The following is a 24678-nucleotide window of genomic DNA, read 5'->3' on the forward strand; positions in this document are numbered from 1 at the left end:
ACTGAAACTATTTCAGGCCGGAGTAGCCGAAGCCGCCTAGATCGCGCAGCAATCAGTCAAAGCCCATCAGGGATTCATGATCATGAGCTTCCTCGAGAGCCCTGAAGATTCTCTGTCATGATCAGGAGAGAGCAACGCGCGAAGAATCCATACACTACGAGGATAGATGACTCCTAGAACTTTAAGAGTTACATGAGATTGATCCACGGTAACTACTTAATCTATCAATCTCGGGTGCAGGTGAGAATCTGCTTGCGGCTTAACCACGGTCCAAGCGCGCAAGTCGGTGACAGGGAATGCTCGCTTCCCAACGACGCTATTTAATTCCTGTAGATCACTGGATAGAAGGAATGGAACCCTTTGTCATCATTGATACAGCCAGTCGCATTTGGGGGCAGGAGTAGGTAGGTACGAGGCGGAACTGAACCGCACCCTTGCGATATCTTCTCACACTAATATCCAAGTCTAGAGGATTTCTACGATGTTGAACATTCTTCATATCCCCCACGATGCCATATCATGGGCGGTGACTTGTGCGGCAGTGGTAGGTTCGCCCTATACACATTGCGGTGCGTCTCTCTAATCGGCACAGGTCACTCTTTACGTAGTGAGCAATGCGGTCTATAATGTCTTTTTCCATCCACTGGCCAGATATCCTGGTCCGGTATCGCACGCCGCCTCACGTCTGCCCTACTTCATTCGCATCTTCAAGGGCACTCTTGCGTTTGATATGCTCGACTTGCATAAACGCTATGGGGACATTGTTCGGATCGCCCCCGACGAGCTCGCCTTCTCCCACCCGGACGCATGGAAGGATATCTTAGGCCACATCAAGGGAGGCCTGTATCTAGAAAAGGCTAGTTGGTTCTACAGGCCTCTGGATTATGACCCACCAAATATTTTCAATGAGGGCCGCGAGCAGCACAGTCGTCTGCGTCGGCAATTAGCACACAGCTTCTCAGACAAGGGGTTGAGAGATCAGGAGCCAATGATCCGGGGGTATCTTGATCTTCTGCTACAGAGGTTGTGCAAAGCTGGATGCGGAGAGAAGGCAGTTGATCTTTCCGCCTGGTACAATTATACAACCTTTGATATCATCGGCGATCTCTCCTTCGGTGAATCATTCGGCTGTTTGGAAGCTTCAAGCTACGACGAGTGGATTGAGAGTATATTCATGGCGTTCCGCTTCGCCACTGTTCTACAGGCCCTGTCATTCACCCCGTTATTCAAACAGGTCTTGCTGGCCTTGGTACCCCGATCGGTACGTGAGAGGCGTGAGCGCCTGAACGAATTCACACGGCAAAAGATGCTTCGTCGCATGGCAGTCGCGGAGGAGCGGCCTGACTTGATCGAAGGACTTTTGAAGAAGAAGGAAGAGCTGGTACACACTTCCCGTGAATGATCAGGGGTGGCTACTAGCTAACTACTCCAGAATTTGACCGTCGATAAACTAACTGCCAATGCTGAGACTTTGGTGATTGCCGGCTCCGAGACGACGGCTACATTGCTCGCCGGTGCTACCTATCTAATTCTCAAAAACCCGGAAGCCTACCAGACTCTAACAAAGGAAGTACGGTCGGCGTTCAATAGCGAGGAGGATATCAACCTCACATCGGTTGCTAAATTACCGTATATGCTGGCCTGTCTGGACGAGGCATTGCGCATGTATCCACCTGGTGCTATTGGCCCTCCGCGGGTCACTCCGCAGGGTGGAGCGCAAATATTAGGAGCTCGGATTCCAGAGAGAGTATTGGCAATCCGGTTTAGAGATCCGTTCATGGCTAATCTCGGCTGTACAGATATATGTTTCGGTTCACCATTGGGCTCTCTATCGGCGTGAGGAGTATTTCTCAGATCCAGACACGTTCCACCCGGAACGATTCCTCGGGGACCCTCGGTTCTTGAATGATCGACGTGACGTCCTCCAACCGTTCCATATTGGTCCCAGAAGCTGTTTAGGTCGCAAGTAAGTCGAGTATTCTTCTCCAGGGAATGAGGATAACTGACCGATCCTCTTTCAGCCTCGCATATAGCGAGATGCGTCTGACTTTAGCCCTCATGATCTTCAACTTTGACATGAAGCTGTCAGACGATTCGCAGGATTGGATCCAGCAGAAAAACATTTTAATGTGGCAGCGGGGTCCGTTGAATGTGCATTTGACCCCTATCCATAGAAACGGCTCTTAATTGGTTGTATATCTATCATCTTTCGTCGGGAAAGTAGTATTGTTGGGAAAACGGCAGGCTGTTGACGAGCCTGGAATGGAGCTGCTGCTGGTGTCCACATTAATACTGCTTCTTGACCTCAACTTCTGTCTAAAGGAGAGTTGGGGGGGAGGGGTTGGCCGAAATCGATGTAATCATCCAAAGTAGGTTTGAAATAGCCGCGGTGATTGATACCAGATACTCTTAATAAAAACAAAGGTGTATTTAGCGGCGCATATCCCCTAGTTAGGCACTAGAATACTTGAAGCCCACTGGGTTTATGCGTACTCGGATACCTGCTTGCTCTGGCTGACCGTGCGTTCAGCAGGGTGGGTAATGGTCATCTCCGGTATGACTACTAGTATGATTAAGAAGTTTTCTCCGTTGAAGTTCGTTTGCTCCAACGATGCGGAAGTTCATCTAGAGGTTAAAAGGAAAGGACGCAGCAATACTGCGTGTGGATATGCTCTCCAAACTGTGGCTAAGTCGAAGATTAGATAGACATTGTCGGGTACAGACGATACTCTGGCTATAGAGGAAAGTTGATCACACGGGAATTATTGCCAATACACCGTTCCAACCAATATTCGAAAGAAAAAGCTCACCCGAGTCTCATATCTCACGGCTTGTAGATGATACGAATATGAAGGTCACCCGAAGCCATGCCATCCTCCGTACAATCCCCAAGCCCCCGCAAACGCAGTTTCAGCAACTCGATCTCTGTCGTCGAGGGCACTTCAGAATTCGATGGCATGACACCCTTGGCCTTCAGCAGAGCCTGAAGATCATCCGGATCAAAGCAAATATTGCAGGGCGACCGTCTGCTCTGGTCCAGGATTGGTAGCCTATGGTTTACCCCATTCGATACCATGTGTCTATTCACGTAAATGCAGTACGTGTGATCGTATCCGTAGTACTTCGCTTGGTGCATGTAGCTATCAAATACATCCTGATCCAGCTGTTTTCCACTGTAAATGAAAGATCTAGAAAGCTCAGAGATGTGTTCAACGTACCGATTGGACTTGTAGCAGAAGATCGCGCTTCCCCCAGTTGACGTGTTCATCTCCACATCCCGCGAAAACATACTCGACACCTACTTGGATGCGCCCACCGAAGCCTAGTTCATGCAAGACGATCTGTTCCTGTCCTCCACGATAAACTCTTTGCTCCACATAGATCCTCGGGTCTGGGTGAGTTTCATCCTTTTTGGGGATGAACGCAGTCAGACGAACGGACTGCTGGCGTTCATAGACTGCATCGGGCTTCAAAATTTCAGTCTCATCTGACGTTCCGGGTCTGTTCAGCTTCTATCTTATTGCGACCGGGGTAACCAGCGGAGTAGAGCATCCTACCGGTAAAAAACACCTTCCGAAACTGACATCCGCTGATCTCATTCCACTCGCGGCTTTCATTCCGACCCCGTGTAAAGATCGTGAGCGGGTTGCTCCGGTGCGTACCGAGCGCCTTGACCATGTGCTCGATGGGGCCGCTGATGATAGACTCGCCGATAGTGACCCTAGGGTATATGGCGTGATTGAGAGTGTTCTTCCGGGGTGCGGACGGGGATGCTTCCTTTTTGACTCGCATCGCCGATCGCCTACTATGCAGGATGGGATTGTCGTGGTTATCAACGTCATGCACCGTTGCTGCACGAGGGTTCAATTTCATGTTTGCCTTCCCTCCGCAGTGAGGTGGTTTGACAAGGCTTGTCTGCGACCAAGGTGGAGATCAACCGTCCGTATATATATAGGGTCAACATTACCCCGCGAGGCTGTGTTAGAGCGTCCAGGTTGGTGGGTTGGCTCTGGGAGTGATTGGACTCGTCGGCGCTAAAAGCTACTGGTCCATTTTAGGTCGGTTTTGAAGCAGGTCAACATAGGAATCGGGTGGTGAGCTAACACGGTGGGCCAATCGCACGCATCGTCTTGACCAGGTTCAGGACCATGAGGCCCAATTAGCACTGCCTATCTGATAGGTATCCGGGTGCTCAGGGCCCAATGATTACAATGCTAGAGACGCCGAGGCTGAGATTGGCGTACAGGGGATGTCGGGAGCATGGGATGATTATGGGTTTTAATCCCGACATTGCTATAACTTGTATTTTTAGAAGACGGAGATTAAGGGGCTGAACCTCCTTGACGTTAATACTCGACCTTTGATACCATGGCGAGTGTCACCGCACAGTGGCCTTAGCACCCAATGAGAAGACCATTTCCACAGATTCATCAAGGCTGCTACACTGCCTAGAGTCTAGACTGAAAAGCAAAGAAAGATCCAACATCGCACAAGAACCCTGGATGCCTGAGGACAGATCATCACGGGGAGCTGGTGACCGCCTGCTACAAGGGGCAGTCCATTGATTCTACCACTCGCGTCAGGGGATGTCTTGCAAAACTCGAGCGAGTGTTTATTAGGATTCTCTGGTTTGATGCGTTTATATATATATATATACGTATCGGGGAGTGCAAAGAGAAGAACTAGTATCTTTTAGGGAAGTCTTGGTGGTAGGGAGTCATTTGGTAACGAGGTGCAATAGAGAATTGGATCCCAGGCGAAAATATATATCCGGACACGAGCACCGGACGTTGTGGCTCAACAACTGATCGCAATGGTTGCTATTAAAGCCCTGGGAATGACAGGCTACACTCTCCAAGGGAGACAAGACGAATCGACCTTACGACTTCGTCTTCTCATAGTCTGCTTTTGCTGGCAGGTCTGTTTCATTCTCGAAATCTCTCCATTTGAGTTTTCCTTATGTAGGTCTATTAGAAGAAAGCAGACATCCACCGCCCGGATGGTCTAGTGGTATGATTCGCGCTTAGTAAGCCTCACTTTCACCAATCGAATCGTCACCTTTCAATTTACTAACAACATCTCCAGGGTTCACCCAAAGCATTGACTGCGCGAGGTCCCCGGTTCGATCCCGGGTTCGGGCCTATCTTTTTTTTTTCTTTCTCTATTTGCCAAATCTATTTATCCACACCACCCACATCAACACTGTTGGTCACGGTGCCAAACACCTTCAGGGCGTGGTCGAGATACTCCTGCACTCCCTTGAGGCGAGGAGTCATGTCACTCCCCAACGGCAGCAGTTTCTCCGTCTCGTGTGTCTCGCCCTCGCCCTCGCCCACTACCACCTCATATAGCGCCTGCATGGCCCTGTCTTTGTCGCCATTGGGCTTAATCCTTCCGCTCACCAGAAGCCCTTGCACTTGCTCAGTAATGGTGCCCTTGTAGTCGTCGGGCAGAGGGGTCTTGCCCAGCACTACCGACCGGGGCATATTGGTGTTGAAAGTCCCCAGAACGACAGTCAAAGTCCGTATGTTGAAGGGAGCAACCTCCTTAGCGAGGATCTTGGTGAGAGCTAGAGTGCCATTGTCAGCTACAAGAAAGATCGGCAAAGCGAATTCCCGCGAGTAGAGGATTTGCCATACCGTCCAGACCAGCCTTAGCACCCCCATAGACTCCCATCGTGGGGATGCCATCCAGCGAAGCACCACTGCTCATGTTGACAATGACACCGGATCGACGTTGCCGCATGTGAGGCAGCACTGCGCGGATCAGGCGCAAGGGGCCAAAGTACATGGTCTCCATCTGGGCGCGAATCTCCTCATCGGTGCTGGTTTCAATGGGTGCGTAGATAGAACCCCCCGCGTTGTTAACAAGGACGTCGATCGGTTCTCCCCCCTCCTCCAGCTCGGTAATCACATCACCGCTCTGGGCGCTATCGACATCGAGTTGGACCCATTTGCCCCCCTTTCCCTCGACTTCTGCGACCAGATCGGGGGTGCGAGCAGGGTTGCGTGAGGTGGCGATGACCCTGTGGCCACCAGCCTGAGCGGCGCGAGTTAGGGACAGGCCCAAGCCCGATGAGCAGCCGGTGATGAGCCAGGTGAGTTTCTTAGAGCCCATGATCGATGGAAAGATACACTGTAGTTAATCGTGTGGGCATCATCGCCAAAAGGATAACCAGCCTCAAATTTATAAAGGCAAGCCCTAACGGAGATAGCGGACTTTACCGGATGGACGTTGTACTAGTAACTCCGTCGACAGGGATGGATGGTTTTCCACTTGGGGTTGGCCGACGTTCTGTTTCCATTCCCCAACACTTGCTGTCCCGCCCTATCGTCTGGTGATACTCACTCACATGGCAGTAGAGGACTAGATGTGTCCGGATAAGCTCCTCTGTGTAGGATCCCTATCATCGTCGTCTTCATCCCCCCACCGGGACTGGCTGCACTCGGCTCGTGCTGTTTCGGCCCAAACTGACCCAAAACCCAGTAGACGCCCAATAGCCTCCTTCGTCTACAATTAGACGTTCAATATCATTCTTAATATGGACTTCTACGGCATGGTTTGAGTGAGTGCGAGGCCGTTATGGCGAGCACATCCCTCGCGCGCGATAACGCCTCACTCGTTTCACAGCTAAGGGAAGACCCTAGCAGGGCCACTTTATCCTCGCTATGGCCCGAAGAGCCTGACATCCCTGACGAACGTGCAGGTGCTGCCACTGGGTAGGACGGACCCTACCACGGCTGCTGACGTTCTGCGCGCGGCAATGGGGCATGGCCATGGTCTCGATATTCTGGTCAATAATGTCGGGACGGGGTACACTATGCCTCTACTGGAAGCTGACCTTGATTGCGCGAAGCAAGCCTATGAGGTGAATGTGTGGGGCCTACCCCGGCTGGTCCAAGCATGCAGTGACTGACCTGCTCATCACTTCCAAGGGACGCATTATTAATATGAGCAGTGTGGGCGCGGTCGTCAATACTCCCTGGGTTGGCAAGCTTGCTTCTTCTTTCCTTCTTTACTTCTTCGTCTTTGTTTCTTTTCCCTTTCTCGCCTGTTTTGATCGGAGTTCTAATGATTTCTTGAACTAAACCAATACTGAACAGGCGTCTGTTCTCCATCCAAGGCCGTGGTCGGTTATTTTCATTAGCTTCCTGTGATGACTATCTTCGATGTATTCTTTCTGTTGGTCATGCTAACTGGAACTGCAGGATCGCACGATGAGTAGTAGACAAGGATTGGATGAACTAGCAAAGAATGAGGCAAAGGTTGAGAGACCCTGATAGTCATAAATTGAAAATGGATAGCCGTGTTCGTTCTTTATATATATCCCTTTCAAACGAGAATCACTAGGTATGTACAATGCAAATCATATCGGGGTTGTGAATTGATAATTTCGCGAGTTCTCGAATGGTAAATGTCTGTGTCTCTTAGGAAATGCCTGAGTTGATCCTCGGAATTGACCGGAATATCATCGTTGTTTGCTAGGGATGGTCGGCGTTGAGGCTATGCTCCAAGGGAGCAGCAGCCCTGAGCAAGGCATGCGGAAGCCACTACGGAACGAGGGATTCAGTTATTGTTAGAGGGGTAAAGATCGACTGTATATGCGCACGTAAATACACTAAATGTAGCCTGGACATCTATCCAGTGAAGCTCTAAGAGTAAATGGAAAGGACCATTCCAAGCTACATTGATATTCAAAGGTAGCGGGAAAGAAGACTGTTATCTAAAAGTCCTTGAGGAAGGTTATTTAAAGTCTGTCGACAGCTGAGGCGCATACACTCCCCTGTATGACAAACCCTCCAGCAACGAGTCTCTCATTGAGGTTGGCTCCTTTGAGACAAAGTCCTGGGTTCCGGATTTGCTCCTGGTGCAGAGAAACGTCAAGTCAAGGAACTATTCCACATCCACTATCATCCAACAGGGAACAATGCTCTTTCTATTCAAAGACGTGTTTACGTTTTCCTGAAGGTGAATTGCGTGCTTCCTAGAATCAGTGATGTATGACATTCATTGAGATTAACTTGCAGCTACTGTTCGGTTAGTTGACCCTAATTCAGCCATCACCATCCGTCTTGATGTGAGTATTGCATGTATTAATTGGTTATAAGATAGTGGAAGACGTATAATATATAAATACTTTAGGGTGTTGAACGCATATACCACGCCACATAGCCTGATTCATGTAGTATCGGAGATAAGGTTCCTCATATACCTACGAGGGAGGAACCTATACACTGCCCATCGAATATTGCGCGGTATACATTAGCCTTTACTATAGCTAGGACGGTTGATGATTACATAGCAATCGGCTAGGCTTTCAAAGTTCCACTCACTGCGAGAACACGAGACCAATAATCGGGGCAAGCATTCTGATGAGTGGATATTGATCTTAAGCCGACGCCGTCACCCAGCTAGCTTTTTAAAAATCATATCAACGAGGCAACAAGAAACTAGGGACAAATAGTTGGCCATGCTAGCGTGCAGCCCACCTGGTGACTTGGGGGCCGAGAGGACTCCATAAGTGGGTCACATTTAGCAAAGAGCCCTATATATTGCCATGGTCATGCAATCACAGCCCTAGCAGCCCTTAGTGCAAATAAGCCCTAGTGTCCCTGGCCTGACCCACAGAGGCATCAGGGTTCCAGAACAACCAGGCATCCGTTCCTGCAAGGCATCAGAGTCTACAGAGCAGGATTTCCAAGATGCCCCACTTTCAGCAATGTTGCAGAATCACCCCACAAGAAACCGGAAATTGGGCGAAGAAATGTCCGAATCGGTATATTCCGCCGGTGGGCACACCTTGGCGGTTGACTGCGTGAATCCCCTCTGAGCTGGTGGAGTATATTCGGCATTATTTCTGGGCCTTCACACCTCTGGCCCCCAGCTCTGGGAAGAGAGCTGTTGGGAAGGTCTTGACTCTCGACACATGACAGTTGCCCTCAGTCGGATCGTTTTATCACGTCCACAGGGAGGAAATACCTCCATATGCTACAGTTTGCAGACTTACTGAGGCATGGTCTTCCAGATGGGTCAAGAACCAACGTGGGCAAAATTATCGTGAGAAATTTCTAGTCCGATTAGATACGACCTATGTGGGTCTCCCAGCTACCAGCCTTAAATGTCTTATATTGGCCGCCAATGGCTTACTCAGGGTGCTTTGTTAGTGGTGTTGGGGGCGAGGAAATGGAGCAGCAATGCCTTGAAGTGAACCCATCCTGGCTTGTTAACAACTACAGTGGAACCTGATGAAGAACGTATATTTATATTTCATAGTGACTGTACTAGTATAAAAGGGAGGACGGTTACTCCCACATGGGGAATTCATTCAGCAGGATTCATCACCATTCCTTCAATCAACTAGTATTCGAATCTAGACGTCTCTTCGCAACCATGAGATTGACACAGTTTGCTTCTATCCTCGCCGCCGGCTTTATTGCTGCAGTAAGTCCCTCAATCGGTACTAGCATGGGAACTTAGAGCTCTCCATAACACCTCTTCGCAGGCTCAAGCGCTCGATGAGTCTCCAATCCCGGGATATGGTGTTCAGGAGCCCTCGTGGGAGGTTGAGACGACCCCGGGAGGACCCAAGGTGATCCTCAACGGAACAGTCCAGCAAGTGCACGCGCAGCTGTTAGAGATCAACCCCAACTACGATGATGACTTTGCCGCCGTGTTGGATAAGCGGGAGGCAGCCGTACTTGACAAACGGGACGATATCAAGTGCAACAACTGGCCCAAGGCGCGCCGTGGTGATATCGAAGCCGGTATCAAGCACTTGCGTGGAGTTTCCGGACAACCTTCGAACGGGCCTGGACCTGGAAACTGTGGACGGGTCAGCTGCTCATGGGGCGCTGCCATCTGGTGGTGCAATGATGTAAGTCTCGTAGCAAACTATATCCAAGCGCTGTGCTCACATCTTGAACAGAATACCTTCACCAAGGTTCTTCCCAGCTTCAACAACATCGCTGATGGAGCCCAGGTGATTCTCAATAACTGCCAAAGAGGAGGAGTGAAGCTTTCGGGACAGGATTTCCATTCGGACAACTGGAACGTGATTGTTCGGGGAGACAGTTGCTAGACGCGAAAGACCGGTGTTGGTGTATATTAGTGTAGATAAGTGGATAAGCTAATACCATAGGGCAGAGCGGAGTGGGTTGATAGTTCAATGGCATCTAAGTGGTGTTATTGTCGCTGGTATACCCCATCTATTGCTTTGCGCTCACTACAGGTGTCAGGCTATATATGCCCTATCTTATATGTATAGTAGTGTTCCCGGGCTTTGGCTGCGGTGACCCTAGGCTTCAATCTGCTACTTCAAGGTGGAGTAAGGAAACACAGCAGGCCAATCATATCCACTATACCTGCTTACGAAAGAGAAACGGGGCTCGAGTCCAGCGTCCGAATACGTTAAAGAATCATTTCATCTCATTCTGCAGCACGGTTCTACACGATATAGTCGACACAGTTGGCATGAAGGGTTGCCTCATGTCGCTCCCTATTGACAATTACTGCTATTTCCACACCATTTTCGTAGTTGAAATCCACCTGTCCTAGAATACCATCATATATACTTGGATCTTTGAGAGGAGCAAGACTGCATAGGGCTACCTTAGTGTTATGACGTAAACAGGAGTGTAGGTGAGGAGGCTTCCAACCTGGAAAATGCTTAAGTTGAAATGGTTCAATTTGCAAGTACAGGGCCTGGGGGATGGCAGGGTATTAGGAAATGAACGGACCCTCAGGCTAGTAGGGCCTGCGCAGCCAATCACATCTATTGAAGACCCTTCTTCTTGTTGGCGGAGAATATTCAATCCATATAGCTCCGTTATGCCGGCCTGTGTGCAGGACTCTCAAGATGGGCGTCCACTATTCATTTGCAACGGTGCGAATTTCGCCAAATTGGAAGCGCAGGAATCTTGCGCTGTCCCGTACCCCAGGCACCCAAGAACGTAAATACATCAGCGCACGAAAGTCAAGAGGGAACTGTTCAACCCCTGGAGCTTCTGGGAGACGAATCGATTCAGCCAATTTCAAACCAGGATGGAAGAGCTCTAGAGTCTTGGGATCGTCCACGGCGGAATGAAACTCGGCGCCGGTGCTGCGAATGGACTGTATTGGCATCCTTTCATTCAGGCTTCGTAGAGTAGCAGAATTAATGCAGTCAAAAAGTAGTTCCCCCCAGCGGAAGTTTTCACACACTCGTTGTAACAGTCGTCTCGCATCGTCTTCATGAAGATAGGGCAGTAGTCCCTCCATCACGACAAGCACCGGCCCGTCAGTGGAAATTCCATGTATCCAATCCTCATTGAGAACGTCAACTCCGAGAAGAGAGTAATCGCGACTAGGGAAGGAGGTAAATTGAACCTTTTTGCGAAGCGCAATGACCTCTGGAAGGTCAATGTCAACCCACCGAGTGTTTTTGCCCCATTGTACACGGTCCATCCGGCTATCGAGGCCACATGCCAGATGCAGAACAGTAGTGTCAGGATTATGTTGGAGGAAGTCTGAAGCCCAGCGGTCGAATTGTCTCGTTCGGACAGCGATGGTCGCCATCTGGTTAGGAGTCATAGTCATTGTGGTAACCTCGAAGTCAAGACGCTCCAACACATCTTGAGCGTATGGATCGCCGAGAATGGGTCGAGGGGTGGAGAAATCATAAGCTCGGGCAACAAGAGTGACGAGGAGGGTTTTCGCAACGCCGTTGAGATCAACCTCTGCCTTCTTGGTCACCGTGCTCTGCTCGCTCGAGGGCAACACATTGGCACCCCTGGTGTTATTCGGATCATCATCCTGGTCTATAACCATAGTTCTCTGCAAAGCTGAATTCAGACGGAGAGATTCAATGCGAATAACTGCGACTCGAAGACAGACAGTTTGATCGCAAGCTATCACCATGCGAATATGCAGAGATAATGATCTAGTCCCCCACCTCCAGAAGATTATGTACCGCAGTCAATTCAGGAGGGGTTGTTAGGACGGGGGCAGTGCACCGGGTAGATCTACATGATTGACACTGCTTTTGGAAGAGTAATATGTTCTTCCATGAAGGAAGCGTGGAACAAGAATCGCACGGCGTACCCTCCTGACCACTATTAGGATTATAGTTACAGCTTGGTTGCAAGTGTTTAGCCCTCCCTTAACCGCCAGTTCTTGTTCAGCATTAATTCCAGCCACGTGATATGTGTGCTCCCCGTATCGTGAACTCCCCATAACTCTTCCAAAAGCTCCAGTACCCACAGCGTGGACACCAAGCGATTCGTCGAATATACCTCTTTCAGTCGTTGCCGGATCTGATTGCGTTGCAGTGCGTCACACAATGTCATTTCTGCCCCTGCACTCAACAGTGGTACCGTCTGGAGGTTTAGATAAGGTGAAGTGGACTTGACTTGCAAGATCAGTTCCACGATATCCAGTGCGAGCTGATGTATATAGTGCCCAGTCTCCGCCAGAACGGGGGTGGTAATTTCACAGAACCCAGGCTTCCCACAGAAGCGATAAAGAAGAAGAAGGCCATGTTTTCGAAAGGCTTCAGTGAGCAACTGGGCCGTTGCGTCGCTTTCGATGGACTTGTATTCGTTCAAGCTCTTCTCAGAATATGCTTCAAGGACGAGATTACGACCGCCTCCATCCACCGTCATCCGGCAGTACCGACTGATCTGTCCGAGGAGATGATACAGGTCTATCGAGTGAGTGGTGATAGGGTGGAACTGATGACGAGCCTGCTTCACGTACATCTTGAGGGAGTTGTCTCGTTCAATGAGGTGATCTACGGGGTCTAGACAAAAGGAACAAGTCATATCCCAGTAGACATAAATACCCATCGTGAGGTGATCTAGCTCCTCCATTTTTGAATCCCTCGTTTTCAGAATCATGTCCGCTACGGCTCGAGCGGCGACAAGGTGCTCCCTTCCGTAATCCGTGGGGCCCACTGTCATCCACGATGAGGACATACCGAGCATTAGAAGGGTCAGGAAGCAATGTGATAAGGAGCTACTTCGGGTTTGGAGTTCTTGTCGCAAAGCGGAAAGTGCCTGGCCTCGCTTTTCCAGGCTCACTGACATTTTAGGCTGGTAAAAGTATGCCTCCTGTGCTGCACTAGCGGACTGAAGCAAGTGGGCCAGAGACGGCGAAGCGGTAACATATCTGAGGATTGGAAATGAAAAAGGGTTGTTGCTGGAATCGACAGACAACATCTGACTGGTTGCCACAAGCCAGTAGCGCATCAACCGAACATCAACCTTGCTGTCTACAATTGGCACGAGAGGTATATCCTTTAATGGAGTATCCGTCAGCCATGGGACTTCAAACCGCCAATGCGATGTGCGTAGGTCGGGCCGACAGAGCGACCCTCGCCGCTGGCAGCGCTGACACACAGGATAGGTCTCATCGCATTTAACCTTTCGTTGCCGACATTCGCGGCAACCTGAGCGGCTTCTTTGTCGCGTAGAGGAGGGTTCTGTGGCATCCGAGGGATGGGATCCGATGGCGGACGCAGGCCTGACAGTACTGCGGCATGGACCGCCTGGTGAGGCGAATCGGACTCGATAGGCTGTCATGGAAGAGTAGCTCAAAACTGTCTTCTGTCTTGACCGGGCAATGGATGCCTAGCCTGGATAGGCTGGAATCACTGGTGGCTTCGTCGACGAGGAGAAGAAGAAGAAGAAGATGTGACTTGCTTTTGAATTAGGGTTCCCCGCAATGCGGGGTCGTGCTATCCAGGACTTTTCTCTCCTCTCTGCCGCGAGTGGGACGAATCTTTGATCTGTGGAGTCACCTCAATCGCTGATAAGGCCCAGGAAGAGACTTTAATCGGCCGGCTAGGCAGTTCTATCGACCCCCCAAGAGCAATACACCAACCAAGTCTACTGCATAGAAGAATCGACGGCGCCCCACCTGCCTCTTTCGGCCATTATGCGAGAGGCTCCACTTCGGCTCTTGATGGTCGTGCCTCACCCTGCTCTGTCTGTCTGTCGGCCCTTCGTCAGATGATGAGTGCTGCAACAGATAAGAGACCCATGACGCCGGGCACAAATCCTAAAACGTCGAAGGCCGCAAGAACGGATAGAACTTCTAGCCCAATCATCGTCTTGGCCATGAGAGTAGAAGTGGCCAACCATCCTAGCTAGGGTGACATTTATTGATTTGCAAAGAGGTGACTCGGCAATAGGATAGAATTTCCAAAACAAGTTACGAACAGAGGCAGCTTATGAAGGTGAGCGTCTAAGGCGCGCCCTATCTTTGACCTCCGTCTTGTCGGGCGTATTGAGACTCAACGCGGACGTACCATCAGCGCTACGAGGAGACATATGACAGAGAATGAGGTGAACCCAACCTGGAAGCCATTGACCAGCACCGTCTTCACGAACCTTTAACTCTTTCTCAGCTGGCTTGTTAGGGAAGTGGCAGGAGGGTATTAAGACGGACTGGTTCCCGACAAGGTGTGATAAGAGAGATATCCCCGCACGCCTTATCCAAGCCACAGGAATGGGCATTCCCTATATAGCTCCAGACCAAGGTTCGGATTTCCCCAAACTTTACGGCTTTCTAATCGATACATTTACCGAACCCCACTCCGTGAACATTGATATGACAATGGTTTCGTCAAGTGAATTCTTGAGCAGGACCACCCTTTTAAGACATCCGGGTCGGGTCTGCCGGCCGACGTTCTACGGATGCCGTTCCGATTGTCTCTGGGTCAAGCACTGAGCCTGAATTATTTTAGCGGAGACCGACTGTAGACCAGTAATGTGGATTATAGATCAAACACGTCCACGTCTTTATTCCGAGGCAGCGAGGGAGGTATTGAGCGGAGTAGATAGTACAGGTCTCTAGTTGCATAGCGACCCACCCAGCATTGCATTCCGTGCGCTTTCCCGAAATGGACCATAGGCGAGGCTATGGAGAGACAGGATAATCGTAACATGGCTGTATAGACTTCCTAGCGATAGAACCTACCGGCCAAGTCTCCGATAGGTATTCTACTAAATCTCAAGGGGATCCATCAGCGTCCACATGTGACCGCCGTCGCCATCTTAAAAGCGCAATGTTTGCCTTCGCCATACTCCAACAACGACCTTCCTGGACCGTGTGCAACAAAATGGCTCAGATAACCATCCTCGGGGCAGGGTATGCCATATCGTCTCCAGGGTCTTGCTCTTTCCTGTCTTGCCTGGCTGACTGTGATGTCTTCACTCGCAGGATTATTGGCATGGCAACTGCTTCTGTTCTCTCACGAAACCATAAAGTCACCATAATTGCGAGGAACCTCCCCGGTGACGAGCCAACAATCGCGTGGACCAGCCCATGGGCTGGAGCCAGTTTCATCGCTGGAGGGTGTTCTTCGGCTCGCGAAGCCAAAATGCAACTCGACGCATTTGCTGAGCTGTGGCGCTGGAGTATTGCATACCCAGACTCTAGTATCAAACAGATCACCATTGAGGACTTCCACGATGACAAAACAGAGGACGATATTTGGTGGAAGGATTACATGCCGGAGGTATGTTTAGCTGGCTGACCTGGCGATAACTCACGTCCATGGCCTGAAGAACATCTTTCAGTTCCATTTCCTTCCTCCCGAAACCTTGCCCCAAGGCGCCAGAATTGGAACTTCCTGTGAGTCAACCACAATTCCACCTTATCAACTGAGCTGATGTATCCCTTAGACAAGTCTCTTATTCTCAGACCTGACGTCTTCCTCCCCTGGTTCAGGACGAAGCTTGAAAAATCAGGAGTACAGTTTAGACGTATGGATCTCAAGTCTTTGTCCGACGCTCGTGAACTTGGTCATGACATTTTGATTAATGCCACTGGATTTGGCTCGCTCACATTGCAGGATGTGCATGATCATGATCTCGAGACGATCCGAGGTCAGACCGTCGTTGTGAAGAGCGGCTACGATAAACTCTTCATGCATGATACCGGCGAAACATATACCTATGCGATACCTCGACTGGATGGGACGGTCGTGCTTGGTGGCACAAGGCAAAAGAATTCAGTGTAAGACCCGATAAACTAATTGCCGGCGACGTTATTCATTTATACTCACTATCGTACCAAAGATCTCCTGACGTTGACTGGGACCTGGTGCAGGATGTAAGCAGACATCCGGCCCACTTACGGACCAAGAATGTTGACCCTGAGTTTAGATTTTCACAAGGATCAATCGGCATTTGCCAGAGCACTTTTCAGCAAATCCGATGGATAGTGAGATCATTGGACACAACGTGGGTCTTCGCCCATCTCGAAAGTCTGGTGTCCGCGTCGAAAAGGCGGTTAGCGAAGGACAAAAGATAGTTCATGCATACGGTGCGTGCAGAAGAATCATCCGTCAGCCATCTTAGTACCCAAAGTATTTAACAATTTATCGTGCAGGTGTTGCGGGCGGCGGCTATATATTCAGCTTCGGAATTGCACGCGCGGTGAGGGATCTGGTCGAGGAATTCCTGTTTCCGTTCCCAGAATCTAAGCTGTGAATGGAATCCAGCTACATGAAAAGCATACTGAGAGGAAGGGAATCAATGTCAAGGGCGACAGGCAAAGTTGAGCTTCTCGCGTGTGGGTCAATAAGGGCGGGTTTCTTTGTAGTAGTCGCACGCATGGCTGGCAACGAATTCCGATATGTGCTTCAATTTACTGCTCTCCTTGGCTCAGCGGAGGTTACTCACTGTCCTTTGTTTTATCCCATGTGAGATTCTCTTTCCGACGTAGAGCTTACTTTCTTGCCACAGAGTGCCCGTCAATGTGAGTATTCATGGCAGACAACTATCTGGAGCCTAGATAGACGGAGAGCAACCCTACACGCAATTTTGACGGCAATGGGACGAGCAAGTGGCACCGCACGAAGTAGTCCACAGTCGACAGAGTGAGATACTAGTTTTCTTTCTAGTACCGGGCAATGAGCCAGCGCCTCCGTTCATCGTCGTCCATCGTACGAAGGTATGCTGCCTCCCCTCTTTTGAGGCAGGTATAGGCCGACACCAAGTCCCCCATCCTAGTTTGCATGCAACGGTTGGCCTCTAATGCCGCCAGACTCTCATCGAGCGTCGAGGGCAACATGACTTTGACACCAAGCCGCTCGCGCTCCTCCGAAGATAGCCGGGCAGCGGCCTTATGACAGTGGCCCCCAGTCAGGGGCAAGTTGGCTACCATCCCGTCCAGCCCAGCACTGAGAATTGCCGACAGAACCAAATACGGGTTCGATAGGCCGTCCACTAACTTCAGCTCAAACCGATTGTGTTGAATTCGGCGCAGTGCGACCTCTTTATTTTCCCATCCCCAGGCGGCATACTCACCTCCACTCCAGATCCCCGTAGCAACACGACTGTAGCTGATATCATGGGGAAGCGAAAACGCCAGGACTGCAGGAAGATGCTTCATAATTCCGGCGAAAAAGGACTCTACGCTTGCCAGAGTCTGGGCTTCTTCATGGCCTCCCAAAGGGTTGACAGACAGGTGCACATGGGCACCATTGCATGGCTTGTCGGGGATGGGTTGCGTCGAGACGGTCGCCCGTAGACCAAAGCTTCGGGCCACGATCATGATGGTTTCGCGAGCCCGCAGGAGCAGATCAATCGCCTGGAGAGGGCGTGCCGGCGGAAGCACAAACTCCCACTGACCAGGGCCTGCCTCGGCGTGGAACTGTTCCAACGCGATCCCTACGGTCGCCAAGGCATGGGCCACAGCCTCGACCAGATCCAAGTATGTTCGGTCTTGCGGAGTCATGCTGCTGAACGAATGCTCGCAATTGATTGCGTCGAAGTCTATAACCTTGCTCCCTTCTTCCCGTGGTCGCAGGAACATGACTTCCACCTCGAACCCTACTAGGAGAGCGGTTTGAGTATCACGCTCCAGCAGATCGTGCAACGCGCGCAGTCTCGACCGCGCACATTCCGCGATGGGGACGCCATGCTCATCAACGCAGTCCACATTAACCACGGCACGAGTCCCATGGGAGCCGAACTGGCAGTATGCAGTGCTAAGATCTGGCCGGAGGTGCAGCTTCCCCGTGGGGCTGGCACCCTCGGCGAGCCGGTCGCCCGGAAGGAGATGGAGAACAGCACTGGTCATCGAGAGGAGTTGACCGTTCTTGAGCATGTTGGAGAATTTCTTTGTTGGAATCATGCGGATGAGGGGATTCGACGTCAAGGAAATGAACTGCAGCCAGACAAACTCGACCCGATCATTCTGAGCGAGAAAAGTGTCCCAAACTGCGCTGGATTGCTCCATTGCTATAGAGCCACACTTTACAAAATGAGCCGATCCCAATATGCTAGTTGAATGAAGTGTTAAAATGAAGAAAGACTAGAGAAGGACGGGAAGGAAAGATCACAGAAGATAAGGCAAGGCGATGGAGAACAAGGGGGAAGAGCTAAGGCCACCATGAGGCTTTCCATCGAGAATCCGAAGCATTGATTAGTTATAAACACGGGAGAGTGGAGTTCGCGGTGGTATTCTTCTCGAGCTGAACCCACTTAGTCGACCGTATCTTGAAGCTTCACTGGCCGTTATGCAGCAGGATCCCTGTCAATCAGCGAGGGGCCATTTGGACACGTCATCTTCAATTGAGACCATTGGGTGTGAGTAATAATAGTTCATCCTTTCTACAAAGCCCATGTGGGCTATGTCTGGCTTCTAATGAGCCGAATTGCGCATGTTATCTCGGAATTTCCAGTGGAGAAGGCTGACCACGACTCTGATATCTTCAACTAATTCTCTAGAACAGTCCGTTTCCTGCGCCATTGTGGGGGAATATAAGCCTCTCACTTACATTTACCAGGAGGAATCGGGCTTCCTATTATGTGGTAGAGTCTTGCACATCTCGTCAGAACTCTGTTCCGTAAGCACTCTACCTAAGCATCCCAGCGACAGGGCTGGAGCCGGAAATGCTTGTGTCGTTCTGAAAGTGTTCGAATCAACATTTCTCCTTCGACTTTCTCGAAAAGGTAAGCTGCTGATGAATCCATGCCATTTAACCCACTCGCGGCAGCGGATCACAGCAGCCGTATGTGACCATGATAGTATGCAACGGCTACCCTTTAAGATAAAAATACCAGATCTGCGCTTAAAGATGTCAAAAACACTCGACGCTTCCGAGCTAACACCTACGCTCAGTCATCTCTTGTTTTGAAATTCCTGTTCTCCAATCTTGTGGTGATGCCAGCCACAAATCCTCTTCTAGCTGAGGACCCTGACCTGGCCTCATGGGATAGAAGGTAATTGTATTCTCTTTGAGAAGGCCCACGGCTATATATGGCCGTATAGTAGAAACCAAAGTCGATGAAGTATGCCTACACAACAACTCACTACTTAGGCTGATCAAGAGCAGGGGAACTACTCTGTAGGATCGGCTTTATCCATGTCACAGCGATGTCCTCATCCTTTCTGATCACCACACTACTTGATATAGCATCAGAAACCACTGTCCCCGTCTTCACACAGCTGTGGTCGAATATGTTTAATCAATGCACTCCATAAATGCACGGTTCGGATAGTTGGGAGCCTTGTTTGGGTACATCCCTGATGTACTAGGCATTGGTATAACTTCATAACAGATGTTTACATGATTCTAGAAGAGACCTTTGTAATCACGAATTTCTTGTCTCTCACAGAATCTGAACAATAAAGCCGGGCGGGTATTGTTGATCACTATACCAATGGTCAATAATAAATGTATTACAGTTGACTTGCTATCTGGCAGTATTTCCAGACAAAGTAGCTGTCGTGAATTCTGTTCCACTGAATATCGGGCAAATATTATACTCTAGTATAGAGTCGATACTCGCTAGCCGGATACTAATATCGCTACTATTATGAGAGGCAATTTCTCTAGTATTTATCTCCTTCAGTATGTCAAGAGCTTTCGGAAGCTCTGCTTTCTCGGCCTCCAGTCTACCTTCAGCAGCTTCCCATTCACTAGCCTGGCTTGACCTCTCGGCTTCATATTGGCTTTCATACCATTGGTAATATGAACTAATATCCGGTTTGGCTTGGTCGAATTGAGCCTTTAATGCTGCGACTGCCGCAGAAGTCTCAACTCGCACTTCTCCGCCATCCCCTTTTCACATTCAGCCCTCTTTGTCTGACCAAGGGTGACGTTCTCATCCTCGAATTGCGCCTTTATTGCTTCAAGAGAGTTGGCCGTCTCAGCGATCTTGTCGCATCCAGCCTTCTGTTGTGCACATCGAGCCTTCAACACTTCGGCAGTGGCGGTAGCGTTGGCATTGCACGTCCCGGTCATCTTCCTTTCGCATTCGACTTTTTCGATCTGACTGAGCGTAGCCTTTTCCACCTCACACGAAGCTGTGGCCTCCTTTTCACAATGAGCCTGAGCTGCCTCCACGGGCTTTGCATAACCAACTTCCTCGTCTCGCTCATCGATAACCTGACCCGTTTTTTCAACCAGCAAGACGATATTGCCCGAGGGGTGCCATAACCCTGAGTAGTCACCAAGAAGCAATGATCTCTAGAGGTCCATAATATTACCAAATATTCGGTTTCGACAGCAGGGTGCTTAGCGCGCTCACAAGTATCTACACCGGTGATGGATGTTTTGTTGGGCTCAGTGGCCCATTTCAACAGGAATAGGCGAACTCGACACCATTGACAGATCCTTTGCCGGACGTGCCTCCCCCAGAGCAGCAGGTATTCTAGGCCGTTCTGTAGTTGTCGCTAGACATTGGCAGGGCATCTTCCAGATCCACTTGTCATGGCGACCCGAGTAGCTCATACTGCAGTCGCTGACAGGAAGATAAAGAGCAGGGATGGATTAAAACCTATGATCATCAGAAGCCTCACCAAAGAGAGTGTTCCAAGCTAAACTTGAATAGAGTTAAACGGATCTATGCATTGTGACCAGTGGGTGAATGGCAGATCGGGTTCGTCCGAATATATATGCCAGTGGCTATTCATTTTCAAGACCGAAGTACCACGATGGACACCAAATACTGTGTGTGCTATCGGCCTACTTTCAGCAAACAAATTACTGTATTGGTAGTGGCCACGTAAGAGTTCGCACCGTAGTGGAGCTGTTACTACGTGTCTGAGCCTTGTTCGTGTGATAGGTACACTCACTATCGGATCTGCGCCTCTCGCGATCTGCACCCCTGCGTAATTCCAGCTGGCAGCTCTGTCAGCTACCCCACAGTATGCCCAGCAGAATAATTCAGAGACGCACGGATGAGCAGCGGGCTTTGAGGCCAAATGAACCAGGACTTCCTTCCAATATTTTGTTTCCAATCATGATTGGTGCGTATCCTCCGAATCTTTCCTCTGAACGTGGTCTAAGATCGGAATAGAAGATAGGGAATATTGCTCGATCAGCTACCAGAGACGTCAGACAGGAAGAGAGGTTTGTTAGCCGTAGAATTCCGAAGCCGAGCCTTGCATACTCCCTAGACCTCCACGCCCACAAATACAACCCGAGCTCCCCAGTCCACCACGTCATGTAAGATAGCCCTCAATGAATTCGTGCAGAGTGTTTTCAAATCTCTGAAATATGCTTTCCCGACTTCTACTGGAGCCAACTAGGAAGATGGCTCGGACCTTTCACGCGAACTGTGTAAGGTTCAACTAGTCTACACTGTCTCGCTGCAAGTTGATGGGAATTGGGCCACCAGGGGAAAAGAGAGCCGAGAGGCAGGTGGCTCTGGCTTTTCAGCTGTCGGCACGGACCGTGCATGATCATCCAGTGTCTGCCTGTGGCAGTCGATTCGACATATTCACTCTTCAGCTTTCTCGTTTGGGCTACCGCGTTCCATATAGGAAAGCTAGTGATGCACGCTACTAATCTTCAGCTACCGAAGCGAGTTCAGCTACCCCACAGGCAGGTGGAGACATGGCGATCTTAGTCCCAAGATTCCCGGTAGACAACGAATCAAGCTCGATTCACCTGGCCATGGACGAAACTCTCTTACTCTCTAGGCTTCATATGGTAATAGTGTTAATAGAGGTATCTGCTTGAGTGGGGCCTAAGACAGCTACAAAAATCCAAATCACGGCGAAGTATAATTGGTGACAAAAAAAGTACAAACGAGGCCATCCATCAACCAACCAACCGACTTGACTCGAACCTAATGGAGATCTATGGACCGGCCCGTATGAAGAATAGTGGGATATCAAATTTAATGCCCCTAGTTAGTCCGTAAATCGTGTCTCTCTAGCACCTAGACCCAAATACCGTCCTTTCAACTTTCTTCCGTCGCCGATGCCGAGATCCAGCGAGACACAGCCCTCGTGAATTGAATCTCAGCTCGCCACACGTCCTCTCTTTCCCCTAAGTTGCGATGATCGCCGATATTAAGTTCTAGCTATGATACAGAGTGGGAACTTGACCCATTTTGTTGGGTTTGGAACAAGCCTTTGCCATCCTGAACGAAGCCAGACGCCAACACGATAGCACCGCACAGCGCACCCAGCTGCGACGACCGCGGATATAAAAAAACATTATCTCCCCGGGTTTTTCAATCCTTATTTTGCATTGTCATCCGTTCCTTCTTCCTTCATATCGGTCAACATGGTCCAAGCAAAAGGCCTATTGGCCCTCATTCTTGGTATCTCTGCATACCATGTGGAAGCCCGAGGCTCCTCCCGTGGTAGAGCCAAGTACACCCTCGATGATATTCATCCCCTGATGGATCCGAGCTCGGGTCTTGTGAAGTGTTGCCCGGAGGGAACCGAATTCGACGGCAAGACCTGTGTCCTTGGCGTACCTACCTGTCCGGAGGATTTTATTCGCAAGGATAACAAGTGTGTCTCGAAATTCAAGCCGATCTGTCCCGACGGAAGCGAGTACGACGGGAACCTTTGCGTGTCTAGTGTTCTCCCCAACTGCCCGCCGCCTACCACCCTCAAGGGTAACTCGTGTGTGGCCGGATCACCAACCTGTCCCGCTGGTCTTGAGTATAACGGCAAAGTCTGCCTATCGAAACAAACGCCGGCGTGCCCTACCAACTACTCCTTTAATGGCAAGACTTGCGTTAGTGTGAAGAAGCCCCAATGTCCTGAAGGCCTGAAGTTTGGCGACGGGAAGTGTATCAGTGTTGGCTCTCCCCTCTGCCCTGCTGGCGCAGAGTATAATGAAGACCTTGGAGTGTGTGCTTCCATTGTTGGTCCCGTGTGCGATGAAGGAAGCCAGCTCAAGAACGGCGAGTGTGTGTCTGATACTCCGCCATCCTGCCCTGAGGGCAGCACGTTCAACCCTACGACAGTGAAATGTACGTCAACTGAGAAGCCGACCTGCCCAACTGGATCCGAACTGGATCTACACTCGCAGAAGTGCGTGATTAGTGAGGAGGCCCAATGCCCTCCCGGTAATGTCGTCTCCACTGATCTTGCTTCCGGTGTTGCCCGTTGTTGTCCGGACGGTATGGCTTGGACTGGTGACGTCTGTCGCTTCGAAATTGATTCGAGCGGTCAATGCCCCCCCGGCCTCACCCAGGTGGGCAAGTACTGCCAAAAGCTAGTTACGATGATTCCCCAATGTCCCCCTGGCGCGAAACTGGATGGCAATCGCTGTACGCTCACTGAGCTCCCTGAATGCCCTCCTGGTCACATCCTGGAAGGATCCACTTGCGCTATCATCGAGAAGCCCGAATGCCCTCCTGGTTTAACCCTCTCGGGAGAAAGCTGTATTTCTACTGTCGAAATTAACTGCCCTGCCGGCACTAGGTTCGAGAAGGGTATTTGTGCAAGCATCTCCCCGCCTGTTTGTGAAGACGGGTTCATTTATGACGGGACTAACTGCGTCTCCACCACCCATAATCCCACATGTGCTGAGGAGGGCAACACCCTAGACGGCGAGGACTGCGTCACCCCGCACATCCCAACCTGCCCTGAAGATACAACATTCGACGGTACCCGTTGTGTTTCCACCAGCACGCCTTCCTGTCCGTCCGGCTCTGTCCATAACGGCGAGGGCGACTGTCTTACCAGCTCCGTCCCTCAATGTGGTCCCGGGTCTACTTTAGTTGCTGGCGGCTGCATCGTTGGGATCCCCACCTGCCCGAAAGGCACGGTTTGGGACTCGAAGCAGTGCATTAGCCCCAAGGACCCTGAGTGTCCACCGGAGCACAAGTGGAGCAACGGAAAGTGTATCAACCTGGTGAACACGGAATGTGAGCCAGGATACACCATGGTAAATGGCGAATGTGTCTCCGATAGTAAGCCAGAGTGTCCTCCCGGAACCGCATTCAACGGTCAGGAATGTGTGGGAGAAGTCCCCAACTGTCCTGACGGACTTATTTTTGACGGAGAGGAGTGTGCCCATCCCGAGGAACCTGCCTGTCCCACTGGAATGAAGTTCAACGGCAAGAAGTGTGTAGCGCAGAGGCCACCTGCTTGTCAACCTGGTACCGTCTTTGACAAGAAGACGAAAGAGTGTGTGGCGGTTGAGCCACCTCAGTGCCCCCCTGGACAGGTCTTCAATGGCAAGAACTGTGCCCTGGCCTCCGGAGGCTGTATGAACTTCGAGTATTGCCCTGCGCTGGGCGGTCTGTCCACGGGCGGTCTTTCTACAGGTGGTCCTTCTACAGGAGAGTCGGGATGTCCTGACGGTACTGTGTACGATAAGTACACTGGCATGTGTGCGGATTGGTGAATGTGGACTTAAGATTTCTGCTTTGTATATCGAATGGGATAGTGCTAGGCAAACACAGCGTTCAATGATCATGAGTCTTTTTACTA

At 50.5% G+C, this 24678-nt stretch overlaps 10 protein-coding genes across 10 annotated transcripts; 4 read left to right on the forward strand and 6 right to left on the reverse strand.

The window, feature by feature from the left end:
- Positions 1-481: 481 nt before the first annotated feature.
- Positions 482-2187, forward strand: ABOM_002109 (cytochrome P450; the record flags this gene model as incomplete). Its single annotated transcript, XM_022529239.1, has 5 exons — positions 482-544; positions 593-1381; positions 1433-1747; positions 1800-1966; positions 2022-2187. The coding sequence occupies 5 exons, from the start codon at positions 482-484 to the stop codon at positions 2185-2187; spliced, it is 1500 nt and encodes a 499-aa protein (XP_022391902.1).
- Positions 2188-2824: 637 nt separating this feature from the next.
- ABOM_002110 (uncharacterized protein) lies at positions 2825-3873 on the reverse strand (the record flags this gene model as incomplete). The annotated part of the gene is made up of 3 exons (XM_022529240.1): positions 2825-3163; positions 3219-3487; positions 3558-3873. The coding sequence occupies 3 exons, from the start codon at positions 3871-3873 to the stop codon at positions 2825-2827; spliced, it is 924 nt and encodes a 307-aa protein (XP_022391980.1).
- Positions 3874-5174: 1301 nt separating this feature from the next.
- Positions 5175-6117, reverse strand: ABOM_002111 (short-chain oxidoreductase; the record flags this gene model as incomplete). Its single annotated transcript, XM_022529241.1, has 2 exons — positions 5175-5569; positions 5640-6117. The coding sequence occupies 2 exons, from the start codon at positions 6115-6117 to the stop codon at positions 5175-5177; spliced, it is 873 nt and encodes a 290-aa protein (XP_022391979.1).
- Positions 6118-9390: 3273 nt separating this feature from the next.
- On the forward strand, positions 9391-10078 carry ABOM_002112 (uncharacterized protein; the record flags this gene model as incomplete). Its single annotated transcript, XM_022529242.1, has 3 exons — positions 9391-9441; positions 9503-9874; positions 9926-10078. 3 exons carry the CDS (start codon positions 9391-9393, stop codon positions 10076-10078), a joined length of 576 nt encoding a protein of 191 aa, XP_022391978.1.
- A 788-nt stretch (positions 10079-10866) lies between these two features.
- ABOM_002113 (class I SAM-dependent methyltransferase) lies at positions 10867-11805 on the reverse strand (the record flags this gene model as incomplete). The annotated part of the gene is made up of 1 exon (XM_022529243.1): positions 10867-11805. One exon carries the CDS (start codon positions 11803-11805, stop codon positions 10867-10869), a length of 939 nt encoding a protein of 312 aa, XP_022391977.1.
- Positions 11806-12125: 320 nt separating this feature from the next.
- ABOM_002114 (uncharacterized protein) lies at positions 12126-13465 on the reverse strand (the record flags this gene model as incomplete). Its single annotated transcript, XM_022529244.1, has 2 exons — positions 12126-13271; positions 13340-13465. 2 exons carry the CDS (start codon positions 13463-13465, stop codon positions 12126-12128), a joined length of 1272 nt encoding a protein of 423 aa, XP_022391984.1.
- Positions 13466-15097: 1632 nt separating this feature from the next.
- ABOM_002115 (FAD-dependent oxidoreductase) lies at positions 15098-16472 on the forward strand (the record flags this gene model as incomplete). Its single annotated transcript, XM_022529245.1, has 7 exons — positions 15098-15126; positions 15199-15496; positions 15558-15612; positions 15663-15996; positions 16059-16092; positions 16146-16305; positions 16372-16472. The coding sequence occupies 7 exons, from the start codon at positions 15098-15100 to the stop codon at positions 16470-16472; spliced, it is 1011 nt and encodes a 336-aa protein (XP_022391983.1).
- Positions 16473-16881: 409 nt separating this feature from the next.
- On the reverse strand, positions 16882-18225 carry ABOM_002116 (FluG family protein; the record flags this gene model as incomplete). Its single annotated transcript, XM_022529246.1, has 1 exon — positions 16882-18225. The coding sequence occupies one exon, from the start codon at positions 18223-18225 to the stop codon at positions 16882-16884; it is 1344 nt and encodes a 447-aa protein (XP_022391982.1).
- A 1777-nt stretch (positions 18226-20002) lies between these two features.
- ABOM_002117 (uncharacterized protein) lies at positions 20003-20725 on the reverse strand (the record flags this gene model as incomplete). Its single annotated transcript, XM_022529247.1, has 3 exons — positions 20003-20433; positions 20523-20588; positions 20674-20725. 3 exons carry the CDS (start codon positions 20723-20725, stop codon positions 20003-20005), a joined length of 549 nt encoding a protein of 182 aa, XP_022391981.1.
- Positions 20726-22510: 1785 nt separating this feature from the next.
- Positions 22511-24592, forward strand: ABOM_002118 (uncharacterized protein; the record flags this gene model as incomplete). Its single annotated transcript, XM_022529248.1, has 1 exon — positions 22511-24592. One exon carries the CDS (start codon positions 22511-22513, stop codon positions 24590-24592), a length of 2082 nt encoding a protein of 693 aa, XP_022391976.1.
- Positions 24593-24678: the final 86 nt, after the last annotated feature.

Source organism: Aspergillus bombycis, assembly GCF_001792695.1.
Source record: "Aspergillus bombycis strain NRRL26010 chromosome Unknown contig00017, whole genome shotgun sequence".
NCBI classification, from domain to species: Eukaryota; Fungi; Ascomycota; class Eurotiomycetes; order Eurotiales; family Aspergillaceae; genus Aspergillus; species Aspergillus bombycis.